Below are 19,054 nucleotides of genomic sequence, written 5' to 3'. Positions count from 1 at the left end.
ATGATTCTGTAGCCACAGACTCAAGCATGCTTTGTACAATAAAAGGATGTACTTTGTACTATAAAAAAAAAGGATATTTTATATCTGAGAAACTAATTATTATTGTTTAGCACGCTATTAAAATCTATTTGTGAACAGAGTGTTAATAATAAACATGGTCTAAACATTCTTAGATGTGTAGCATTCATCATATTGTTGTTTGGGAAAAACCCAACTTGTAAATCTGTTCAAGTTTAATGAGTTAGACGGGAAAGACTGAACATCGTGTTGGTTTCATACGGATTACTTCATCACAGAATGTTTGTTTTCGATAAGACTTCACTTCAAAGTAGACACTTCAAGCTTTCTATAGATATAACTCCCATGTCTCTGTGTCGAGTATTTGCTGAGTTACAGTTCATTTTAGTGACGCGTTTCTAAAAGCAGTTCGCGGAGACGGAGAAGACAGAGAGCGCACCCTGTTTGTTTTCTTATTTTTCCAAAAGCATAAAGTTGTGTTGTTATTGTAAGTGTACACAAATAAAAGTAGACACTTTACAGTTTCGATTGATGTATAACATTTATTTGTGTGACCAAAATCAACAGAGTATTTTTAGTGTCTTTTGCACTGATCTTAAAAAAACCGAGTTGGTATCGCCGGCAATACAGCCGACCCCAGAGAGTTAAAACCGCCCTGCTGTTAGCGCTGGCATCGGTTAAGCGAGTAGGAGACCTACAGGCCCTTTCCATCAACCCTGCTTGCCTGGAATTTGGGCCTAACGACTCCAAGGTCGTCCTGAAACCAAGGCTGGGTTATGTACCCAAGGTGCTCTCCACTCTGTTCAGAGCCCAGGTCATAGCGCTTTCTGCGCTTTCCCCTTCGAACGGATGACCAGGAATTATCCCTGCTCTGCCCCGTCAGGGTCCTAAGGGTATAAATGGAGTGTTCTGCCTCATACAGGAGATCAGAACAGCTTTTTTGTCAGCTTCGGTAACCGCGCTAAAGGTCGCCCTGTTACGAAGCAAAGAATTTCCAGGTGGTTAGTGGATGTTATCACCCTAGCATACTCCTCCTTGGGCTTGCAGTACCCCATTGGAGTCAGAGCCCATTCCACCAGAGGCATCACCTCTTCCTGGGCATGGTCCAGCGGGGTGTCCATTTTGGAAATTTGTGAGGCGGCCTTTCTGCTTAGTTCACCACCTCCGGCTAGTTTAGCAGTCTTATGGGTTTGCTTGACCATCATTGTTCAAGCCCCTCCTTCACTTGGACGGTGTAACGGTGGCCGCCGCCCTAGCTTAGATAAGCTCTAAGGGAAATGTTCGGGCGCCAGTTAAGACTAATCCTGACAATTTAAGTTAACCCAGGATAGCAAAACAAAGGCCACCTGTTACAATATTAATTTACAAAAACAGTCAAAGAAAAAAAACTCTGTTCACAAGGGGAAGATTTATTCCACGATGTCCATGAGAGAAAAAAAACACAAGTGAAAAAAACAGTTCACCACTTCCGTTCACTTTTGAAGCCGTGCAGAAATTGCGTCACGCTAATTCACGTTCCCAACATAGGCAGATTCGCGTCCACAATCATAATTTGTCCATAAAAAGAGAGAAAAAAGAAACATAAAACATTGTTCATTTCATAGTTAAGGAAAAACATCAAACAATAATCTTAAAGCAAAAAAATAACCAATAACACTACATAAATACAATAAGCACATCGAAAGTGCGGAAGTGAATGTTGTGCGAGTGCGTGCGTGTGTAGGAGTGAATGAATGAGTGTATGTTGGCGGCTAGAGGTACTGACCACGTTTGCAGTCATAATGGAAACTGGAGAGTGTTTCGGGTTTTGTCCGACACCAGGACAGGTGGATGAGCAGCCATCACTTGTCTTCAGAACAGTTTTACTAACAACAGACGATCGTGATGTGCAACGCTTGAAAGTCAAGTGAACTTTTCGACGCACCAGACATCGCTCACAGGAAGCAACAGTTCGACAAGCGGCAGTCTTTCCACGTCACACGGTAATCCCTTCACGCTCACTACTGCAAACCTACTGATGACGCAATTATTCTCAGGTATGACACGCTTCCTTATATCCTCCGTCCTTCCGCCGTTAATTGAACACTCCACCCCCAAACACACAAAGTGAAAGTAAAATGATTTCGGTGGCACGGATTTTCCGCATTGCCACAACGGTCCATATTATATGGATACCAGGTATAAACTATAGGGGACGACACCCAGGCCACAGATGACCCTGATAGCTCAGCCTGTGCTTGGTGTATTCTATTGACTCCTCTGGGTATTACTCCCACGTGAGTCTTGGTTCCGAGTCGTTCCCCATCATAGCACGGTGTGATTGTACTGGTTCCCATACAGCATCTTACAACGCAGTACGAGTGGAATATCGAAATGGAACTGTATTAATAGTCTTCTACCAGCCAAGAGGTTGACTGAGAAAAGCCCAAGAAGAGCAGAAGCAGGAAATGATGATGATGATGAAGTTTATTGAATAATTAAGTTTCAATACTCGGACTTCATTTGACCAGCACAAATCCAACAAGTGTTATTATACTACAACATTGTCCTGTGACATTAAAAACCTTGAAATGCAGACATTCACTTATCTCTTACCCATGAAGACAAATAGCCCTTGAAACCACACAAACATAAGACTAAACAACAATGGAAAAATAATATAAAACATAATAATATAAATGATTTATCAATGAATGAATGAAATGAGTGTTTAAATGGTTTAAATGATCATTATACACAATTATATAATTAAATGGAAAAACACACAAGTTCCTACAAAGAATCCTTAGATCCTTCAACATGGTATTCTCACTTGCGACAGAGTGGAGGCTTGGACCCAAAAACAGTACATCACAACTTAACAAGCGGATATGCATGACATAAGAAGGACATATGATAAATCAGTATTCATACACAGATGTGCACAGGATTATACATGCAAAGATAAAACACACACGAAAATAAAATAACACAATTAACATTAACCAAATAACAAAATGTAACACAAAGTTTATTAATGATAGAAATAAGATTAAACAATTATTTAGACAAAATATAATCAATATGTGATGTTTAATGCAGGGACTTGGGAATGTCCTCGTACTGTTTTCACCATAATTTATATTAATTAATAGTTTTAAATTCCAAAAGCAATCAATTTGACAGTATTTTACAGTAAAAATAATTTGAATCAATTAAAAAAGCATTTGTAATTTTTCATATTGTAAGGTAGCTTACAATTAACCAATTAACAGTAGCATGTTTATTTTTCTGTACTTTCTTTTTTTTTTGCATTTTGTTGTATCTTTTGTAACCTATTACAGCATTAGTGCAGAAAAAAGTCATTTTATACTCAAAGAAAACCCCACAATCAGTATGCATATAAAACAAAGCTGAACCAAACATTTGTAGGAATACATTTCCCATAACATCTACCAGCCTTAAAATAAACAAAATCATTTAGTTTTGAAAGGGATGTTGTCTTTAAAAAAAAAAAAAAAGATAATAAAAGACAAACATTCTAACAAAAGCATAGACTCTGTAGTTAAAAACTACCACCCCAGTTGTCAGTTGTCTTTTGTGGCTGTTTATTTTGCCACACGCTCAATCTCCTCAATCTCTCTGGAGACATCTATAAAAGACACATGGTATATTACTGCATGAACATCAGTGTGGCTGCCAAGATGAATTACTTTAGGAGGCATCAAGGATGTCAGAGGGACACAAATTTGTCACTGTAAATTAGTGAAGAACAGATAAATTCATGGCTTGTAGGTGTGGGAATCTTTAGACACGATTTGATTCAATTATGATTTAGAGGGCTGTGATGCTAAAATTCATTCAAAAGAGAGAAATTAATTGCAGAGAGAATCGCAATGCATCAGAGAATCTTTTTTTTTTCTCCCACCCCTAACGGTAGACATTTATTTGTTTACAAGCCATTAGAAAACATGCATGTTATGTACATTCAGCTGTTAAACTTGCTGTTCTTTGTATGAGTGAAATAAAAGAGCACTATTGTGAAAATCTATTTTGTGTCATTACCATTTTTGTGTTTGGCAATACTTTAACACAAATTATACACACACATTATATATACATACATTTTACTAGCTGAGCAAAACTCTACACAATTTGGTCTTTCCTTTATCTTAAAAACAAGCAATATGCTTTAATGCAAGGTTTCCCAAAATGAGGGTCTAGAACCGCAAGGGGTTTGAGTGCACGAAAATCCAAAAATTAATTAAACCGTAAAAAATATAAAATAAAGGTAACACTTTATTTTATGGTGTTCTTGTTATACGTTACATGTACAATAGTAATAACAATAAATTATGCATAATTACATGCAACTAACCCTAAACAAAACACTCATTCTAACCCTAACCCTATTGTTGTCACGAATCCGGTTCGTGGTCTTCCGTCCACTCGCCACCAGAGGTCTCTTGCACTACACTAACTGTTGCACTTCACCCCCGAACTGCTTTTCCCAACATTCATTGTACTAAGTACACACAGCTGTCTCAATCACACGCGCACATCTGAGAACTATCACACAATCAGACACCCTATATAAACCATGGACTTCCGTTCACAGATCGCTGAGTTTTGTTCTGCGTTTAGCACTCCCCTAGTGTTAGCTGCCTTACCGAGCCATTCTGTGTTTCTGTTTAGTTACAGTATTGTCCTGCGTTTATCACTCCCCTAGTGTTATCTGCGATACGGAACCTGTTTCTTGTTTTCTAGTCTGTGTTTCCTGTATTTACCCCTGTCTCACCGTTTCGGACTCCGTTTATGCCTAGTTTGAACTATTGCTCATGTTATCGGACTACCCTTGCCATACCTGTTTGCCGTTGTTTGACCCTGCCTGTGTTTATGACCACATCTCTGTCTAAATGGATCTGCACGTCTCACGTCTCGTTGTTCCCATTATAGAATACTCGGCCACACAAGGATCCAGCGGCTTTCATGAACAATACTGGCCAGGTATGTACACTGCAAGACTATTATTAGCCCTCAAGCAGGGTATGCGATCATTTGAGGACTTTATTCAAGAATATCTAGATGTTGCTAATTATTCTGATTTTCCGGATGATGTCTTGATCGATTATTTTTGTGACAGCATTAATCAGCCACTAAAGTCTAAGCTTATTTGTGAGGGTCCATGTTCATCACTCAGTGAGTTTTTGTACTATGCTCTGTGTGTTGGCTCTTCATTTACTGTGGGTGTTGCGGAGGAGGAAAATAACACCGTGTCTGTGCCTGTAATGGCGGCTGCTGAACTCAGTAAGTCGCAAGCTCTGGGACATTCAAGTACTGATCGCGTGCTCGCAAGATGGCGGCCACAAGAACACCCCGTCATGTCACAACTGCTATTTCTGAATCAAGTCCAGTCACTGTTGATCGTCATGAATCAAGTCAAGCCACAGTTGATATTCAAGAGTCTCGCCACGTCTTCGCTGATCGTCAAGAGTCTGTCTATTGCACCTAGATCGTCGAGGTCAGTTCTTCAAGCTCCCAGACTGGCATCCAGCGTGGAGGACCTACCGCTGGTGTTAGCCCGTGTAGCTGGCATCCCTAAACCAGCGCTCTCAGCCCTTCCTGTTCCTGAACTAATTCTCCTGTCAGAAGCGTTTTCCATGATGGGGATCGCTTTTTGGTGTGTTTGGGCTGCATACACCACCACAGAACCTCCAGCTCCTTGCGTGGTGGTGGCGCCCAGCAATGCACGTCCAGCTCATCATGTCACGTTCGAAGGAACCGTAGGTGAGCACTGTACCCTTCCTGTAAATGAACTCTACCTGTTTCCTGATGTTACCACTGTAGAACCTCCAGAGGTGGCGGGGTCTGCTGCAGAGCCTCCAGAGGTGTCAGTGGTAACCCTCTATGAACTCTCGCCCTGTCCTGTCACAGCTAAAGAGGCCGTCTATGAATCCTCGTCCTGCCCGGTCATGGCTATGAAGGCCGTCTATGAACTCTCACCCTGTCCTGTCACGGCTAAGAAGGCCGCTCTTGAACTCTTGCTTTGTCCCGAACTGGCCACAGAGGCCACTTATGAACGTTTGTCCTGCCCTGGGCCGGCCGATGGTCCCATCTCCGAACTCTCATCCTGTTCTGAATCAGCTTTAGAGGCTCATTGTGATCTGTCTGTCTGTTTGAATGCTGATTTTGAACTCTCTGTCTTGCCCGTTTCTGTCAATCTGTCTGATCATGAACTGTCAGTCTGCCCAGGATTAACCTATGAATCAGTTTTTTTAATGGTCTGTCTGTCCCATTTCCCCTAATGAGTATAATGTTGAACCACCTGTCTGTCCAGTTCCTAACAAGAGACCTGTTATCTGCCCCATTAGTCCAGTAGTGAGCCCAGAAACTGTAAATGCACAACATGTTTATCCCGATAACCCTGTCACTGCCATAGAGACCATTCATGAACTGTCGTCGTGTTTTGTTTCTCCTAATGTGTCTTGCCAGTCTCGTTACATAGGGTGTCTGCATCAAATATCAGTTGATAATCATACAAGTGAAAATAGTTTCAAATATGTATAGTGCAAATGCGTAATGAATAAACTAAGGCTGGCATGACCATGAACGCTCCGACTGACCTGAGTAACGTTTGACCTGCAAATATTTCAGCAGTTATGTGTGTCCTGTATTTCTGTCAACTGAACCAATGTCATTAATTATGAATTAATCTGAGAGAAAATGCTGAAGAAAATTTGTAACATTAACATATATTGAACTGAACCTTTAGTGTTGTTTTTGCCAAACAACAACTTTTTGTCTTGATTGGGCAAGATCACCCATATTCTTTTTTCTCCTTTGTTTTTTTTTTTCCCCCCTGTAAAACAAAATCCATGGCAAGAGAACCAGCTGACGATGTTGATCATCCTCCATTTGTTTTTCTTTGCAAGTCACATTTGATCTTGCAATTTTCTGTGAGATCTCATATTACTGTGAAAATTATTCTACGATCGGCAGGTGTGTGGTCTCGCTGTCTGGCTGAATTGTGTAGTGTGTGTGTTCGGAGGATTATAATGTTAAACAGTTGAAACTGTCCTGTCTTTTGCTTTTTTTTTTTTTTTTAGCTGCGTTTGCTTTCTAAAGCAAAGCCTTTTCTCTCTTTTAAAGATTTTGAAAAAGTAATTCACGTTTTTTATTTAATCTAGGCTGGACTACTTCAACTCAGTTTATTTTGGGATTAGCCAGACAGCTTTATCCCGTTTGCACCTTGTTCAAAATTCTGCGGCTCTACTCTTGAGTGGGGTTAAAAAGAGGGAGAATATCATTCCTATTTTATTCTCATTACCCTGGCTGCCTGTTTGTTTTAGAGTGGATTTAAAAATTTTGCTCCTTGTTTACAAATCTTTAAATGGTTTGGCCCCAACTTATCTCTTTGAGTGATTGACTCCGTATCAACCCACTAGATCCCTTCAGTCTTCCAACCAGGATCTATTGTTTACCCCTAAATCGAGGCTTAAGTGTTGGGGAGATCGTGCTTTCTGTATTGCAGCCCCCAGGCTTTGGAACGCCTTGCCAGTATCCATTAGACAAGCTTCTTCTGTTAATATTTTTAAGTCCAGACTAAAGACATTTTTATTTTCTAAAGCGTATGGCTGATGGGATATTTGTATGATTTTATAACTTTTCTGTTTTGTGTTTTTCTGTTTTTGATGACTTGCTGGAAAGCACATTGGTCAACGGAAGTTGTAATTAATTGTGCTATATAAATAAATTGTCATTGACACGGTCTCTATTAATGTGTATAGCTACAGTAACATAGTAAGCTCGAGATCGATTTAATCTACACTGTAACAAGGACAGTGCAAAATAAAGTGTAACCAAAATCATTTTAAAATAAATTTTTTTTTATTAATTAATAATTTATTTAGCAACCATCCCTTTGCAAGCGCTATGTCTTTGATGCACTCGTCACGGATTTTAGTTATGCCCAAATGTTTACACCCACATTTTTCCCAAATCATTCAGCCCCAACCAGAAGGTTTGCACTATTTTTCTCGTGCTTTTTTACTATGGAGATGCACTGCCCAACAAAATAGCACCAACTCATTCTAGAATTATTAATTCTTTACAAACATAGCTATTTAAATCATCTAGACAGAATTCTCATATTGAGATACATAAGGCAGAAAAACAAAACATTGCAATGTCGTGTGTGTGTGTGTGTGTGTATATACAGTGTGTATATATATATAATATAATGTGCAGCCCTAGTCTGTTCCTCATTATCTTGTGTACAATCAAAATTCTGTAATTTAATATTTTGTAAAGTGATTTAAAAAGCTTACTTACCCAAAAGAGTGGTTTTGCCAGTGTGGAGATGAAAGGGTTCCATTGATCTTTTCATCTCCAATTCAAAGTCATTCTTTATTTCGAGCTTTACAAAGAAACATGAGAAATTTAGAGTAAGATATGGCAAGAAACCCAATTAAGATGTTTTTTTGTTTGTTTTCTGTTTTTGTGGAAAGTTATAGTGGAAATTGAGCAATAAGTGTCCCTGGCATGTTAATAATAATAACTATTATTTAAATTATAATTAATAGGTTTTTATTTTTTATTTATTTTTTTTAGTAAAAATGGATTTTAACCTAAATTATTAAACTGTAATTGAGTTAAAAAAAAAAAAAAAATTGAAATTGACAAGTTAGTGATGTTAACGATATAATTACCTAAATGACCAAATTTCACCCCACCTTTAATGGTGTGGGGGTCACACCTGATTGTATTTATTGTTCTGGGATTATGCTTGGAGTTTGAGCATAATCCCACACTTACATTTAAGATATTTTTCGTAATTGCAATACAGTTGATTTGCGAAATAAGTACATAATAAATACCTTCAAGTTATCGAATTCCTCAAGGACCATGGTTTTGACCTCGCTGAACATGTCATCTTTTAATGACTCAATGGTATCACTTAGAATTTTCTGCATTTTCTTTAAGGTATTCTTTCCTTTTATTTTTGCAGCTTCTGAAATAAGTACAAGTATCAGTAGTATTCATGAAAAAAACATAAAAATGTAATATTATAGGTAACTGTACTGTTGTTATATTGTTTCTCAGTGCCATGACAATTCATCATTTTAACTACTGCATAAGAAACTTTAGAACAACTCTATTGCAGTGTGATTTTTTTTTTTTTTTTTTTTTTCAATGAGACCAGATTGTGGCATTTAAAACAACAACATCTAATTCAGTTTGTTAATATTATAATACGAATTATCTCAGTTACACTGTACACTGTAAAAAATAAAATAAATAATAATAGTAATCTGTAAAAATAGGGCACAATGCACTATATAAATATGAAGGATTTTTCCATATTTATTTTTAAAAATGTGTTTTACCTGTACTTTGAATTTTGCACTTGTGTTGTGTTCTGTTTTAAGGTTAACGGAAATGTCTGTTCAATTACTGGATAATGCCCTGGCAGAAAATTACCAGTACATCTTTTGGACTTCTGACTGAAAAAGTTTATTTTTATTTATTTATTTATTTTTTATGTTGACTTACTTTCATAGCCAGTACCCATTTTTTCCTGAATCGTTGTTGAGATTGATGAGTAGATTTTCTTCTTCCTGTCAATAACTTTTCTGCCGAGTGATGCCTTCAGTTTGTTTTCCTTTTCAGAGGGTCAGAGAAAATAAACACAAATAAACAAATTTTATTCCAAAATTATCTTCTTTTCTGCACTATAGTCTATTCATATTTAAAATAATTTGATTTTCCAAATTCAGTATTTAACTCTCACTTTAAATTAATAAGGCATTTGTCCTTGACGAGATGATCTTCGTCTCATTTATTTATGTGTAGCAAACAACACTTATTTTTTTTAAAGTTTTTAATTCATTTTAATCTATAATGGTAGTAATGAAAGATATGTGCAGAATAACTGAAGTTACCCGTGTTTTGATAAAGTTGTGAATGTGATACAGCATAGACGATCTGCAGTATATATCGTCACTTTGGATGATACTCATTTTATCAAGGTGTTTTTGCAATGATTTCTCTGTTTTGGCATTAACACTAGACCAAAAGAAAAATGTAGAGTATAAGTACTGGAAATATAAATCTCCCAAGGATCATTCCCAGAATTAAACAGAAGTTAAAATGATATTAAGTACAAAAAGAAGAATAAGAAACCGCACTCACGGAAAAATTTGATTAAATTCCTCATTAATGCTTTCCTGCATGTGTGTGGCCAAACACTCGTTGAGATCTAGGATCATGCACCAGTTTTTTGACCAATAGTGTCCTTTATTCTTACATAGAGCTTTAAGTGTTTTATGAAATCCTCTATTATCTATGTTATCCTGAGTTGTAACACAAAAACAGATACAACAGTTATAGTCCTGTAAACAACCTGTAAAGGAGTGTCAAATGTGATTAAATGCAATTGATTGACACCAACTGAATCACACTTACAGGTTCTATCAGTTCTTTCTGTGCAGTAGCAACACATAATCTCACTGATTTTTTTACACCCTCTGAGAGACACTTGTCCAGATTCTCATACATTTTGACAAACTGACAGTCCAACTCTGTCAGTGCATTCTTTAGATTGTTCGCCAGCTTATCATGGACTCTGGCCTTTGTCTCAACCTTAAAATACATTAGAGAATAACATTGGAGAATAGTACTTCTTGGCTGCTTTCTGTAAACATATGCATTGCATTTGAAGTAGGGCTGCACGATGATGGTTAAACTGATAATCATGATTATTTTGATTAAAATTAGAATCACGATTATTCTATCAAAAGGGTAAAAGCAATAATATTTCATGTGTCCTTTAACCAACCTCCACTGACTACATTTAACCAACTATGATAATACAAAACTCATGGTTTTGGTTAGTGTTTTGTAATCTGTATTCACATTCGATTTTTGAAGTGACAATTTGTTCGCAAATTCAGATCGCACATTAAATATCGTTAATACATACTGAAAACTGCTATGCCGTTTTCAACTGATTAATATTATGAAATTTTTTGGGGGTAAAAACATTATGGTAAAAACTTTAGAAACACCTAATATAACTTCCAATAATTCCAATTTATGTACATTTCCCCCATTGTATTGCCACAGGTAGCAAAAGCGAATTTATTCACAATAGATCCATAATAGAAACTCGGTGAAAGTTTGATCATGGCAGATTTGGTTACACAAATAGCACAAATGGCTTGTGAAAAAACAAACATTGGCAGTATAACACTTTCATGTTTAGAATATCGCTGTGGAGAGATCGCTAGACTCCAGCACGTTTTCATATCATCAGCGCTTGTTCCGCCATAAATGAGCGCGCACACGGGGTTGCCAGATTACACAGATTAAAGGGATAGTTCACCCAAAAATGAAAATTCTTTCATCATTTACTCACCCTCAAGTAGTTCTAAACCTGTATGAATGTCTTTGTTCTGCCGAACATAAAGGAAGATATTCTGAAGAATGTGGGAAACAGAGCAGTTCTGGAGCACCATTGACTTCCATAGTATTTTTTTTTCCTACTATGGAAGTCAATGGTGCCCCAAAACAGCCTGGTTACAAACTTTCTTCAAAAAATCTTCGTGTTCGGCAGAACAAAGACATTCATACAAGTTTGGAACTACTTGAGGATGAGTAAATGACGACGGAATTTTCATTTTTGGGTGAACTATCCCTTTAAGTAACACTTCGGGCAGAAAGTGTATTTTTAAAGGAGAAAAGCTCTGTTTTGGGGACTAATGCTCTTTACATCTGGCAACCACAAGCAACGCTAGTGAAGACATGTTAGCAATGCAAATGCCAAATTAAAAACACGTTTTCAGGATAAATAACTAGCCGGCCAATATCGTGACAATTGTTTTTAATTAATCGAGAAAGGTGGATATCGTTATCGAGATTAAAATGTTTAATCGTGCAGCCCTAATTTGAAGTATATTAGAAATTCTGACTCATACCATTTCTTCATTTGTATTCGGTGAAAAAATCTGGATCAAGGACAGCACTCCCTTTGCATCACTGACATAACCTCTGGTCATTTCTTGATTAATCCTCCTGTTAATACTCTTCAGAACTTCCTGCAACTTTGGTATTTCTACAGATAATTTTCAAAATGTATTACTAAATGTAATATTTATCTTCAAAGTATATTTAAATCTCCAAAGTATTAACACTGCACTTTTGCCTGAAACAACTATCGAATCTCCACAGTATATTGTTTCCTTTTTTACAAGTAAATACTATTTCAGTTGTTTTACTTCAAAGTTTCATGTTTAATTCAATGTGTTACTTGCCATTTCTTTGTAATTTGTGAAATTTGCCAGGCAATTTTTGAGTGAAATCAGATTTTTTTTTTCAGTGTACTCATGAGCTGATGACCCGATTCACTTATTTTTGATCAGAGACAAATGTTGCTTCTCACATCGAAGGTTTCATTCTAGTGAGACTAGAGTAATAGCATTCTTCTAGAGTACTCTTAAGCATTAAATGATAGCATGAGACAGTCTGGTAATTCTGTATGGCTATGTCATAAATGTTTTGGCCCCTGGAAATAGCACAGAAAATTTCTGCCAACTATTTTACATGAATTAGAATGTGTATAAAAGATTGTGGTCAATTGGAGGACACAAAGTCTGTGTCCTCCAATTGGACTCTAATTGTCACTTAAAGTCTGCTTTCTAAGGATCCTTCAAATTAAGGTGATAATGGAGATGGATACTGTGCTACATGTGATGTGTAGCCTTACTAGGATGAAGCCTTCTGTTTGAAAAGCATCCATACAAAATGTGCAGTGCCGAGGAGTATTCAGGAACAGGGTTGAGAATGTCTCTGTTACGTATGCAGCCCCCGTTCCCTGAAGGAGGGAATGGTGACGTCACGTCGGACGTACCGAAGAATTGGAATCTCGCTTGAGAACCCTATCATCTTCGAGTGCAGCCAGACCCTTCTCCGTTTAGTTTACAGACTTGCACTTGCATTCTCAGTACTTGCACCCTCAGACACCTGCAGTCTTTTTTATTTTTTATTTTGTTCTATTTATTGATTATTTTTTGTTTTGAATCTCTCAACATTTTACAACAGTAGCCAGGTGGTGAAGACAAGAAAAAATAAACTAAATTACAATGTCACTTGCAATTGCCTCTTGCAGTTTCCACTACCTGCGACGTCACTTGCATTTGACAAGAATCGTGTGTGTTGCCAATGGAGACAAGACGCTGTCGTAGCTAAACGATTAGAACTAATTTAGTACAATAACGAACAGGGTCCTACAAGTTATCTGTAGGAGAAAAAGACAAGACCTGCAAATCCGTGGCTAGAGAACAACAGAATATGCATATGCAGAAACCATACAAGCGGGACCAGAGGAACCACCGACATACCCACGGCGGGGCAGCATGGTGGAGGACAGGGACCAAACTCAGAAGGCGGCTCCTGGATCAGCCCTGGGTCTGAACTACCCTTGTGCAGCTCTTTTAGTACCTTGGCTTGGTATAATTGCAGGAGAGCCATGGCGTGCAAAGCAGAGGCAGCCTGTCCAGGTGCTCCGTAAGCCTTGGCCGTGAGAACGGACGAGAATTTACTGGTCTTGGATGGGAGACGCGGGTTACCCCTCCAGGTGGAAGCGCTCCTTGAATTGCATTGCAACCGCACGTTCCACTGGGGGAGAAAAAAAAAAAAAAAAAAAAAAAATCGCCATGTACCCTTTGGCCACCCCACCATCAAGGGTAGTGAGGGAGGAGGAGGTACCAGACCGGTTTCTGGCAGAAAAAGGTGCCGTCCATGATCTAGTGACCTCTTCATACACTTTCCGGAAAGAATGGCACTGGGGCAGGGGGCTGAGAACCAGCCCGGGTTGCTCCGAGATACCAATTGTCCAACCTTGACAGCTCAGGACACGGTGGATCTCTCCACTCAAGCCCAACTGAAAGCATAGCTGTCAGTTCTGGGTCAGGCTCGGGCAACGCTACTCTCCCCAAAGGGGGCAACGTAGCCGAATCCTCATCCCTGGACTCCACCTCACCCTCTGATGCCGCAATCGCTATCTGGTCATCCGGAGGAGGCCTGAATGAGACGGCCGGTCCCCTGTGAGAAGGACCAACATGTTCACCCGGAAGCTCCACAGCTTGCGGTGTGCAAGAGGAATGGGGGGCCCACAGAGATTTACTTGGCAGGTTGACCCCACTGTAACCCTCAGGTCACCCTGGCTATTCACTGATGTAGCCTTCTTCTGTGACACAGAAGAAGATCTAGATCAGTGCATAGGTAAGGGGAACTACCCTCCTCTGAGGTATTGGAGTCTCAACCACAATACCAAAATGGTCATCCTCCCACAGTGAGAGCATGACTCATCCACAAAAGCAGCCTCAGCGTGCTTAATGCCCAAACACGTGAGGCAACGATCGTGATTGTCATCCGGCTCCAGGTAACGACTGAATCCAGAAACACACAGGTGGAATGACATCTTTAAAAAGACGCACTGTCGTCTTTACAAAGACGCAATGTCACACCTGTGTCTTGCTCTTTTAGGGAAACTCACACTTTCACAGTGCTGTAGCGCACAGGGAAAACCACAGCTGCAGCGCCGTCACGCCAACACCAACTTTGAAGAAACATCTTCCCCAGAGTGCTTGTAGACTTGTCAGAATCCTCTTCAGACGACAGGCAGAGCAGAACAATAGAACTGCTCGGCTCCAAAGCGAAAAGCTGAATGGCATTTATACCTGCGCTGCAGGGCGGAGTGCGAGATGCAAATCTTGCATGCCAATATGCATTGGCTCGTTTAGTTTACACTCAAAGATGATAGGGCTCTCAGGCGAGATCCCAATTCGTCGGTACGTCCGACGTGACATCGAACATGACCGACTGAAAGGGAACCACTCAATGACAGTAATCGCAAAGCAACCACACTTTTTATTTTCTTTGGTAATACATTACCTGTTTCAGTGGGTTCCAAATTTGAATTTTGCTTGAAAAATGCCTTGGAGCTTACAGTAAAAACTTCAGTGCTGAATTTCTCCATCAGTTTCTTTAAAATAATAACAATGATAATGAGCATAAAAAAAAATGAAAAGGGAACAAATAATAGTATATATAAAAAAGCAGCTATTACTTTGGTTCCAGGATTCAAACTTTCAATTTTTTTTTTAACTAATTCCTTAGAGGTTTTGTTTCTGTGAAGTATACACGCTGCTGTTTGATCCTGAAAAATAATTCAAAAGTCATAATGATATAGTATTTAAAAAATAGAGATAGAAAAATATCACTGCATACATAACATCTTAGTATTTTTAGTGACAACCGACATAAAAGCAAAAATTTGTAAACATAGCTAGAAAATGTAGCTTATTTGAAATGTGCCAAACCTTGTTTCCTATTTCATCTTTAGTCAGCCGTGAAGATCTAAATAAAAATTAAATATTAATATATGAAACTGAAATAATGGTTAATTAAGTAAAATCAGTTATGATCTTTGTTGTCTCCTCATTGCTGTGTAATAAGTTATAGTTGTAACCTCATATAGGCTCCTGGATTGATATTATCAGTCTTTGTACAGATGAAGCTAATATTTTTACATTCTCCTCCTGGTCCCAAGTCCTGAATGCAGTGCTTTAATATCCCCCAGGGATCTTTGTCAGTGATTGCTCGTTCGATATCACTTACAATCCACACAGAAGAGCACTCTCTCAGTTTCTGTAGGGTCAGAAATATTTAAAAAATTGTTACACAATGATAACTCTTACACTTGCAGTAGCATAGTAAATTATGTATTATCGTACATTTTCAATAAGCATACATATTCTACTGTTAAAAAGGATGTTAATTGGGGGGAAAGTTGTTCAAAAAGAGTGTTGTATTTACAGATTTCCACAGGTTTTCTCTAGTCTTATTGCAGTCTCCAATCCCAGGAAGATCAAGAAGGACAATGTGTTTCAAAAGTTCATCACAGTTTGGAATCTTGATTTTCACACTCTTTACAAGTGGCCAGTACCAGCCACCGGGACTTGACACACTATATTGTATGAAACATGCAACTTCATTGGCAAAGTCAGATCTCTGTTAAAAAAAAAAAAAAAAAATTATGTTGATTTCAATATTTCATTACTCCAAATTCTGAATGTCATATTAATAATGCCTAATACATGTAAACAAGTAAATATGATGAAAATTAGACATATTTAGCTTGCTAAAACATACTTCTCTTTTTGAGATTATTTTTTCAGGGTTGGACAAAAAGTTGCTGATTTCAGAAAATTTCTCATCTTTTTTAAGTTCTTCAAGTTTTTTCTTATCTGCATTTTCTCCATACACTGCAGTAATATTTTCTTTTGCACTTTCAAACATTTCATCATCCCTATCCTCACTGTCATCTGACAAAACTCTGAAAAGTACTTGGAGCATTTTGTCCCACTCCTGCAAATACACAAAGCATCCAATGAAATAAAAACATTATATTCTTAAAGGGTTAGTTCACCCCAAATTGAAAATTGTCAAGTACTCACCCTCATGCTATTCCAAATCCATAAAAATGTGTTCATGTTCAGAACACAAATGAAAATAACAGAGAAACAAAGATCTGTAGGTAAGAATTAAGAGCTTGCTCCAGAACCAGAGCTTGCTACTTTGGCTGTGTGTCTTGCATCATTAACCCGGAACTAGAAGTTCAATTCACTTTAATTTTGTGAAGAGACTTTGAATAGAAGAACAAACATTTCTCAGATTTGATTAAAAATATATTTGTGTTCTGAAGATTCTGAATTTCTTATGGGTTTGGAATGACATGAGGGTGAGTAAATGATGACAATTTTCATTTTGGGATGAAGTAACCCTTTAATTCCAATCATCAATTTGATTGTTTAAGTCTTAAAAAATCATGGTAAGAATATAATACTGAAGAAATACTATTATAATAATATAGATAATACTGAAACCTCTTTAGAGTAGAGTTCGATCTCTGCTATGTAGTTGGAGTCATCCAGATTGGCTTCCACCTGAGTAACAACAGCTGTACAGGCACCTAAACTACCAGGTGGCAGTAGATCCTCTTCTCCCAGGATTGCATTTATTAGGGAGCTCTTTCCATTTCCTGATTTTCCAAATATCCCTATTGTTGCTTTTCTTCTGTTGTCTTTATCTATCTGATCCATCTTTGAAATGACATCTCTGTGCATTATACAGATGAAAAAGAGGATCTAAGGTTAAAAAGTATAAAACGTTATAGGGACAATCATATTCCATACTGTGTCTAAGTAAACACTTACACTATGTAGGTTTTTAATGAAGTCATGGGCTGGTCAATGTTTTTTACGGTTTGAATTTTAATATTTACATCTGCCATTATTTTCTGTGTTTGCACCACGATGGCCATATCTGTCCAGTGGAAGAAAATAGTTAATTAAAGGTGATATTTAAAATAAAATGTATGATAAATTTTAAGATAACTTATTTGTTCTAATTTTTTTTTAATTATTGAATTGACTTACCTGCTGTCAGTGGTGATTCTGTGCAGGTAATTTCAGAGGCAGTTGCACGCATTCTTTTAGGACCTATTAGAGAATTAAAAACAAATACTTACTGAGTGATAACTTGTAAAGCCATAACAAATCAATGAAGTTTAGAATATAAAATATTACATACCGTAGCTAGCCATTGTGGAGTCACCTTGGAATTTAACCTTGTAGAAAGAAAGAACACACGTAAAAAAACAAAACAAAACAAAAAAAAAAACTTTCAGCCATATGAGAGATAATGTGCCTTGGCTTAATTAATTAATTGGGATTATGAACTTTCTACTAATCAAAATTGTACACACAAAACTATGACTTTCAAAGATATGTTGATTTTCACAGGATTTCAAATGTCTGTATTACATTAGCTTGGTGGGGTCGGTTTTTCTGTTTGTGAGCTGTTCAATCAGCAGGGTCATAAATGTAAAATTAAAAAAGGAAAGGACGTGACGTGTGGCCAAGTATGGTGACCCATACTCTGAATTTGTGCTCTGCATTTAACCCATCCAAGTGTACACACACAGCAGTGAATAGTGAACAAACACACACACCATACGCACAAACACAGCAGTTGGGGGTTCGACTCACCTCAGTCGTGGTATTGAGGGTGGAGAGAGCGCTGGACATTCACTCCCCCCACCTACAATCCCTGCCAGACCTGAGACTCGAACCCGCAACCTTTGGGTTACAAGTCCAACTCTCTATCCATTAAGCCACGACTGCCAGATGTCACAAGTATTGAGGGAGCGTGCAATTGGCATGCTGACTGCAGGAATGTCCACCAGAGCTGTTGCCTGTGAATTGAATGTTCATTTCTCTACCATAAGCTGTCTCCAAAGGTGTTTCAGAGAATTTGGCAGTACATCCAACTGGCCTCACAACCCGCAGATCACGTGTAACCACACCAGCCCAGGACCTCCACATCCAGCATATTCACCTCAAAGATCGTCTGAGACCAGCCACCCGGACAGCTGCTGCAACAATCGGTTTGCATAACCAAAGAATTTCTGCACAAACTGTCAGAAACCGTCTCAGGGAAGCTCATCTGCATGCTCGTCTTCCTCATCGGGGTCTCGACCTGACTGCAGTTCGTCGTCGTAACCGACTTGAGTGGACAAATGCTCACATTCGATGGCGTCTGGCACTTTGGAGAGGTGTTCTCTTCACGGATGAATCCCGGTATTCACTGTACAGGGCAGATGGCAGACAGCGTGTATGGCGTCGTGTGGGTGAGCGGTTTGCTGATGTCAACATTGTGGATCGTGTGGCCCATGGTGGCGGTGGGGTTATGGTATGGGCAGGTGTATGTTATGGACAACGAACACAGGTGCATTTTATTGATGGCATTTTGAATGCACAGAGATACCGTGACGAGATCCTGAGGCCCATTGTTGTGCCATTCATCCACGACCATCACCTCATGTTGCAGCATGATAATGCACGGCCCCATGTTGCAAGGATCTGTACACAATTCCTGGAAGCTGAAAACATCCCAGTTCTTGCATGGCCAGCACACTCACCGGACATGTCACCCA

At 38.5% G+C, this 19,054-nt stretch overlaps 1 protein-coding gene across 2 annotated transcripts; it reads right to left on the bottom strand.

The window, feature by feature from the left end:
* Positions 1 to 1,127: 1,127 nt before the first annotated feature.
* Positions 1,128 to 17,898, bottom strand: LOC131535919 (nuclear GTPase SLIP-GC-like). Of its 2 annotated transcripts, none has more exons than XM_058768446.1 (17): positions 17,496 to 17,898; positions 17,274 to 17,382; positions 16,944 to 17,175; positions 16,210 to 16,425; positions 15,874 to 16,068; positions 15,527 to 15,705; positions 15,378 to 15,414; positions 15,125 to 15,214; positions 14,950 to 15,040; positions 11,973 to 12,109; positions 10,462 to 10,638; positions 10,189 to 10,349; positions 9,939 to 10,062; positions 9,550 to 9,658; positions 8,874 to 9,007; positions 8,329 to 8,413; positions 1,128 to 3,649 (listed from the first exon to the last, which is right to left on the bottom strand). In XM_058768446.1, the coding sequence occupies exons 1-17, from the start codon at positions 17,545 to 17,547 to the stop codon at positions 3,606 to 3,608; spliced, it is 2,172 nt and encodes a 723-aa protein (XP_058624429.1). In that variant the 5' UTR covers positions 17,548 to 17,898; the 3' UTR covers positions 1,128 to 3,605. The 2 variants fall into 2 exon arrangements, with proteins under 2 accessions (XP_058624429.1, XP_058624428.1); XM_058768445.1 differs by having other exon boundaries at positions 14,950 to 15,214; positions 17,496 to 17,558; positions 17,650 to 17,653.
* Between the last annotated feature and the right edge of the window lie 1,156 nt (positions 17,899 to 19,054).

Source organism: Onychostoma macrolepis, chromosome 03 (genome assembly GCF_012432095.1).
Source record: "Onychostoma macrolepis isolate SWU-2019 chromosome 03, ASM1243209v1, whole genome shotgun sequence".
Classification (NCBI taxonomy): domain Eukaryota; kingdom Metazoa; phylum Chordata; class Actinopteri; order Cypriniformes; family Cyprinidae; genus Onychostoma; species Onychostoma macrolepis.
Note: the sequence above shows the minus strand (reverse complement) of the source record. Positions and strands in the feature narration are given on the sequence as shown.

What these genes read in the sequence shown, in the direction of transcription:
- LOC131535919 (XM_058768445.1), bottom strand. Translation starts at nt 17,547, where the DNA reads ATGCGTGCAACTGCCTCTGAAATTACCTGCACAGAATCACCACTGACA. An exon ending in AAATAATCTCAAAAAGAGAA is followed by an intron (nt 16,069 to 16,209) that starts GTATGTTTTAGC and finishes TTTTTTTAACAG; the next exon opens with AGATCTGACTTTGCCAATGA. An exon ending in GAATTTAATCAAATTTTTCC is followed by an intron (nt 10,063 to 10,188) that starts GTGAGTGCGGTT and finishes CTTTTGGTCTAG; the next exon opens with TGTTAATGCCAAAACAGAGA.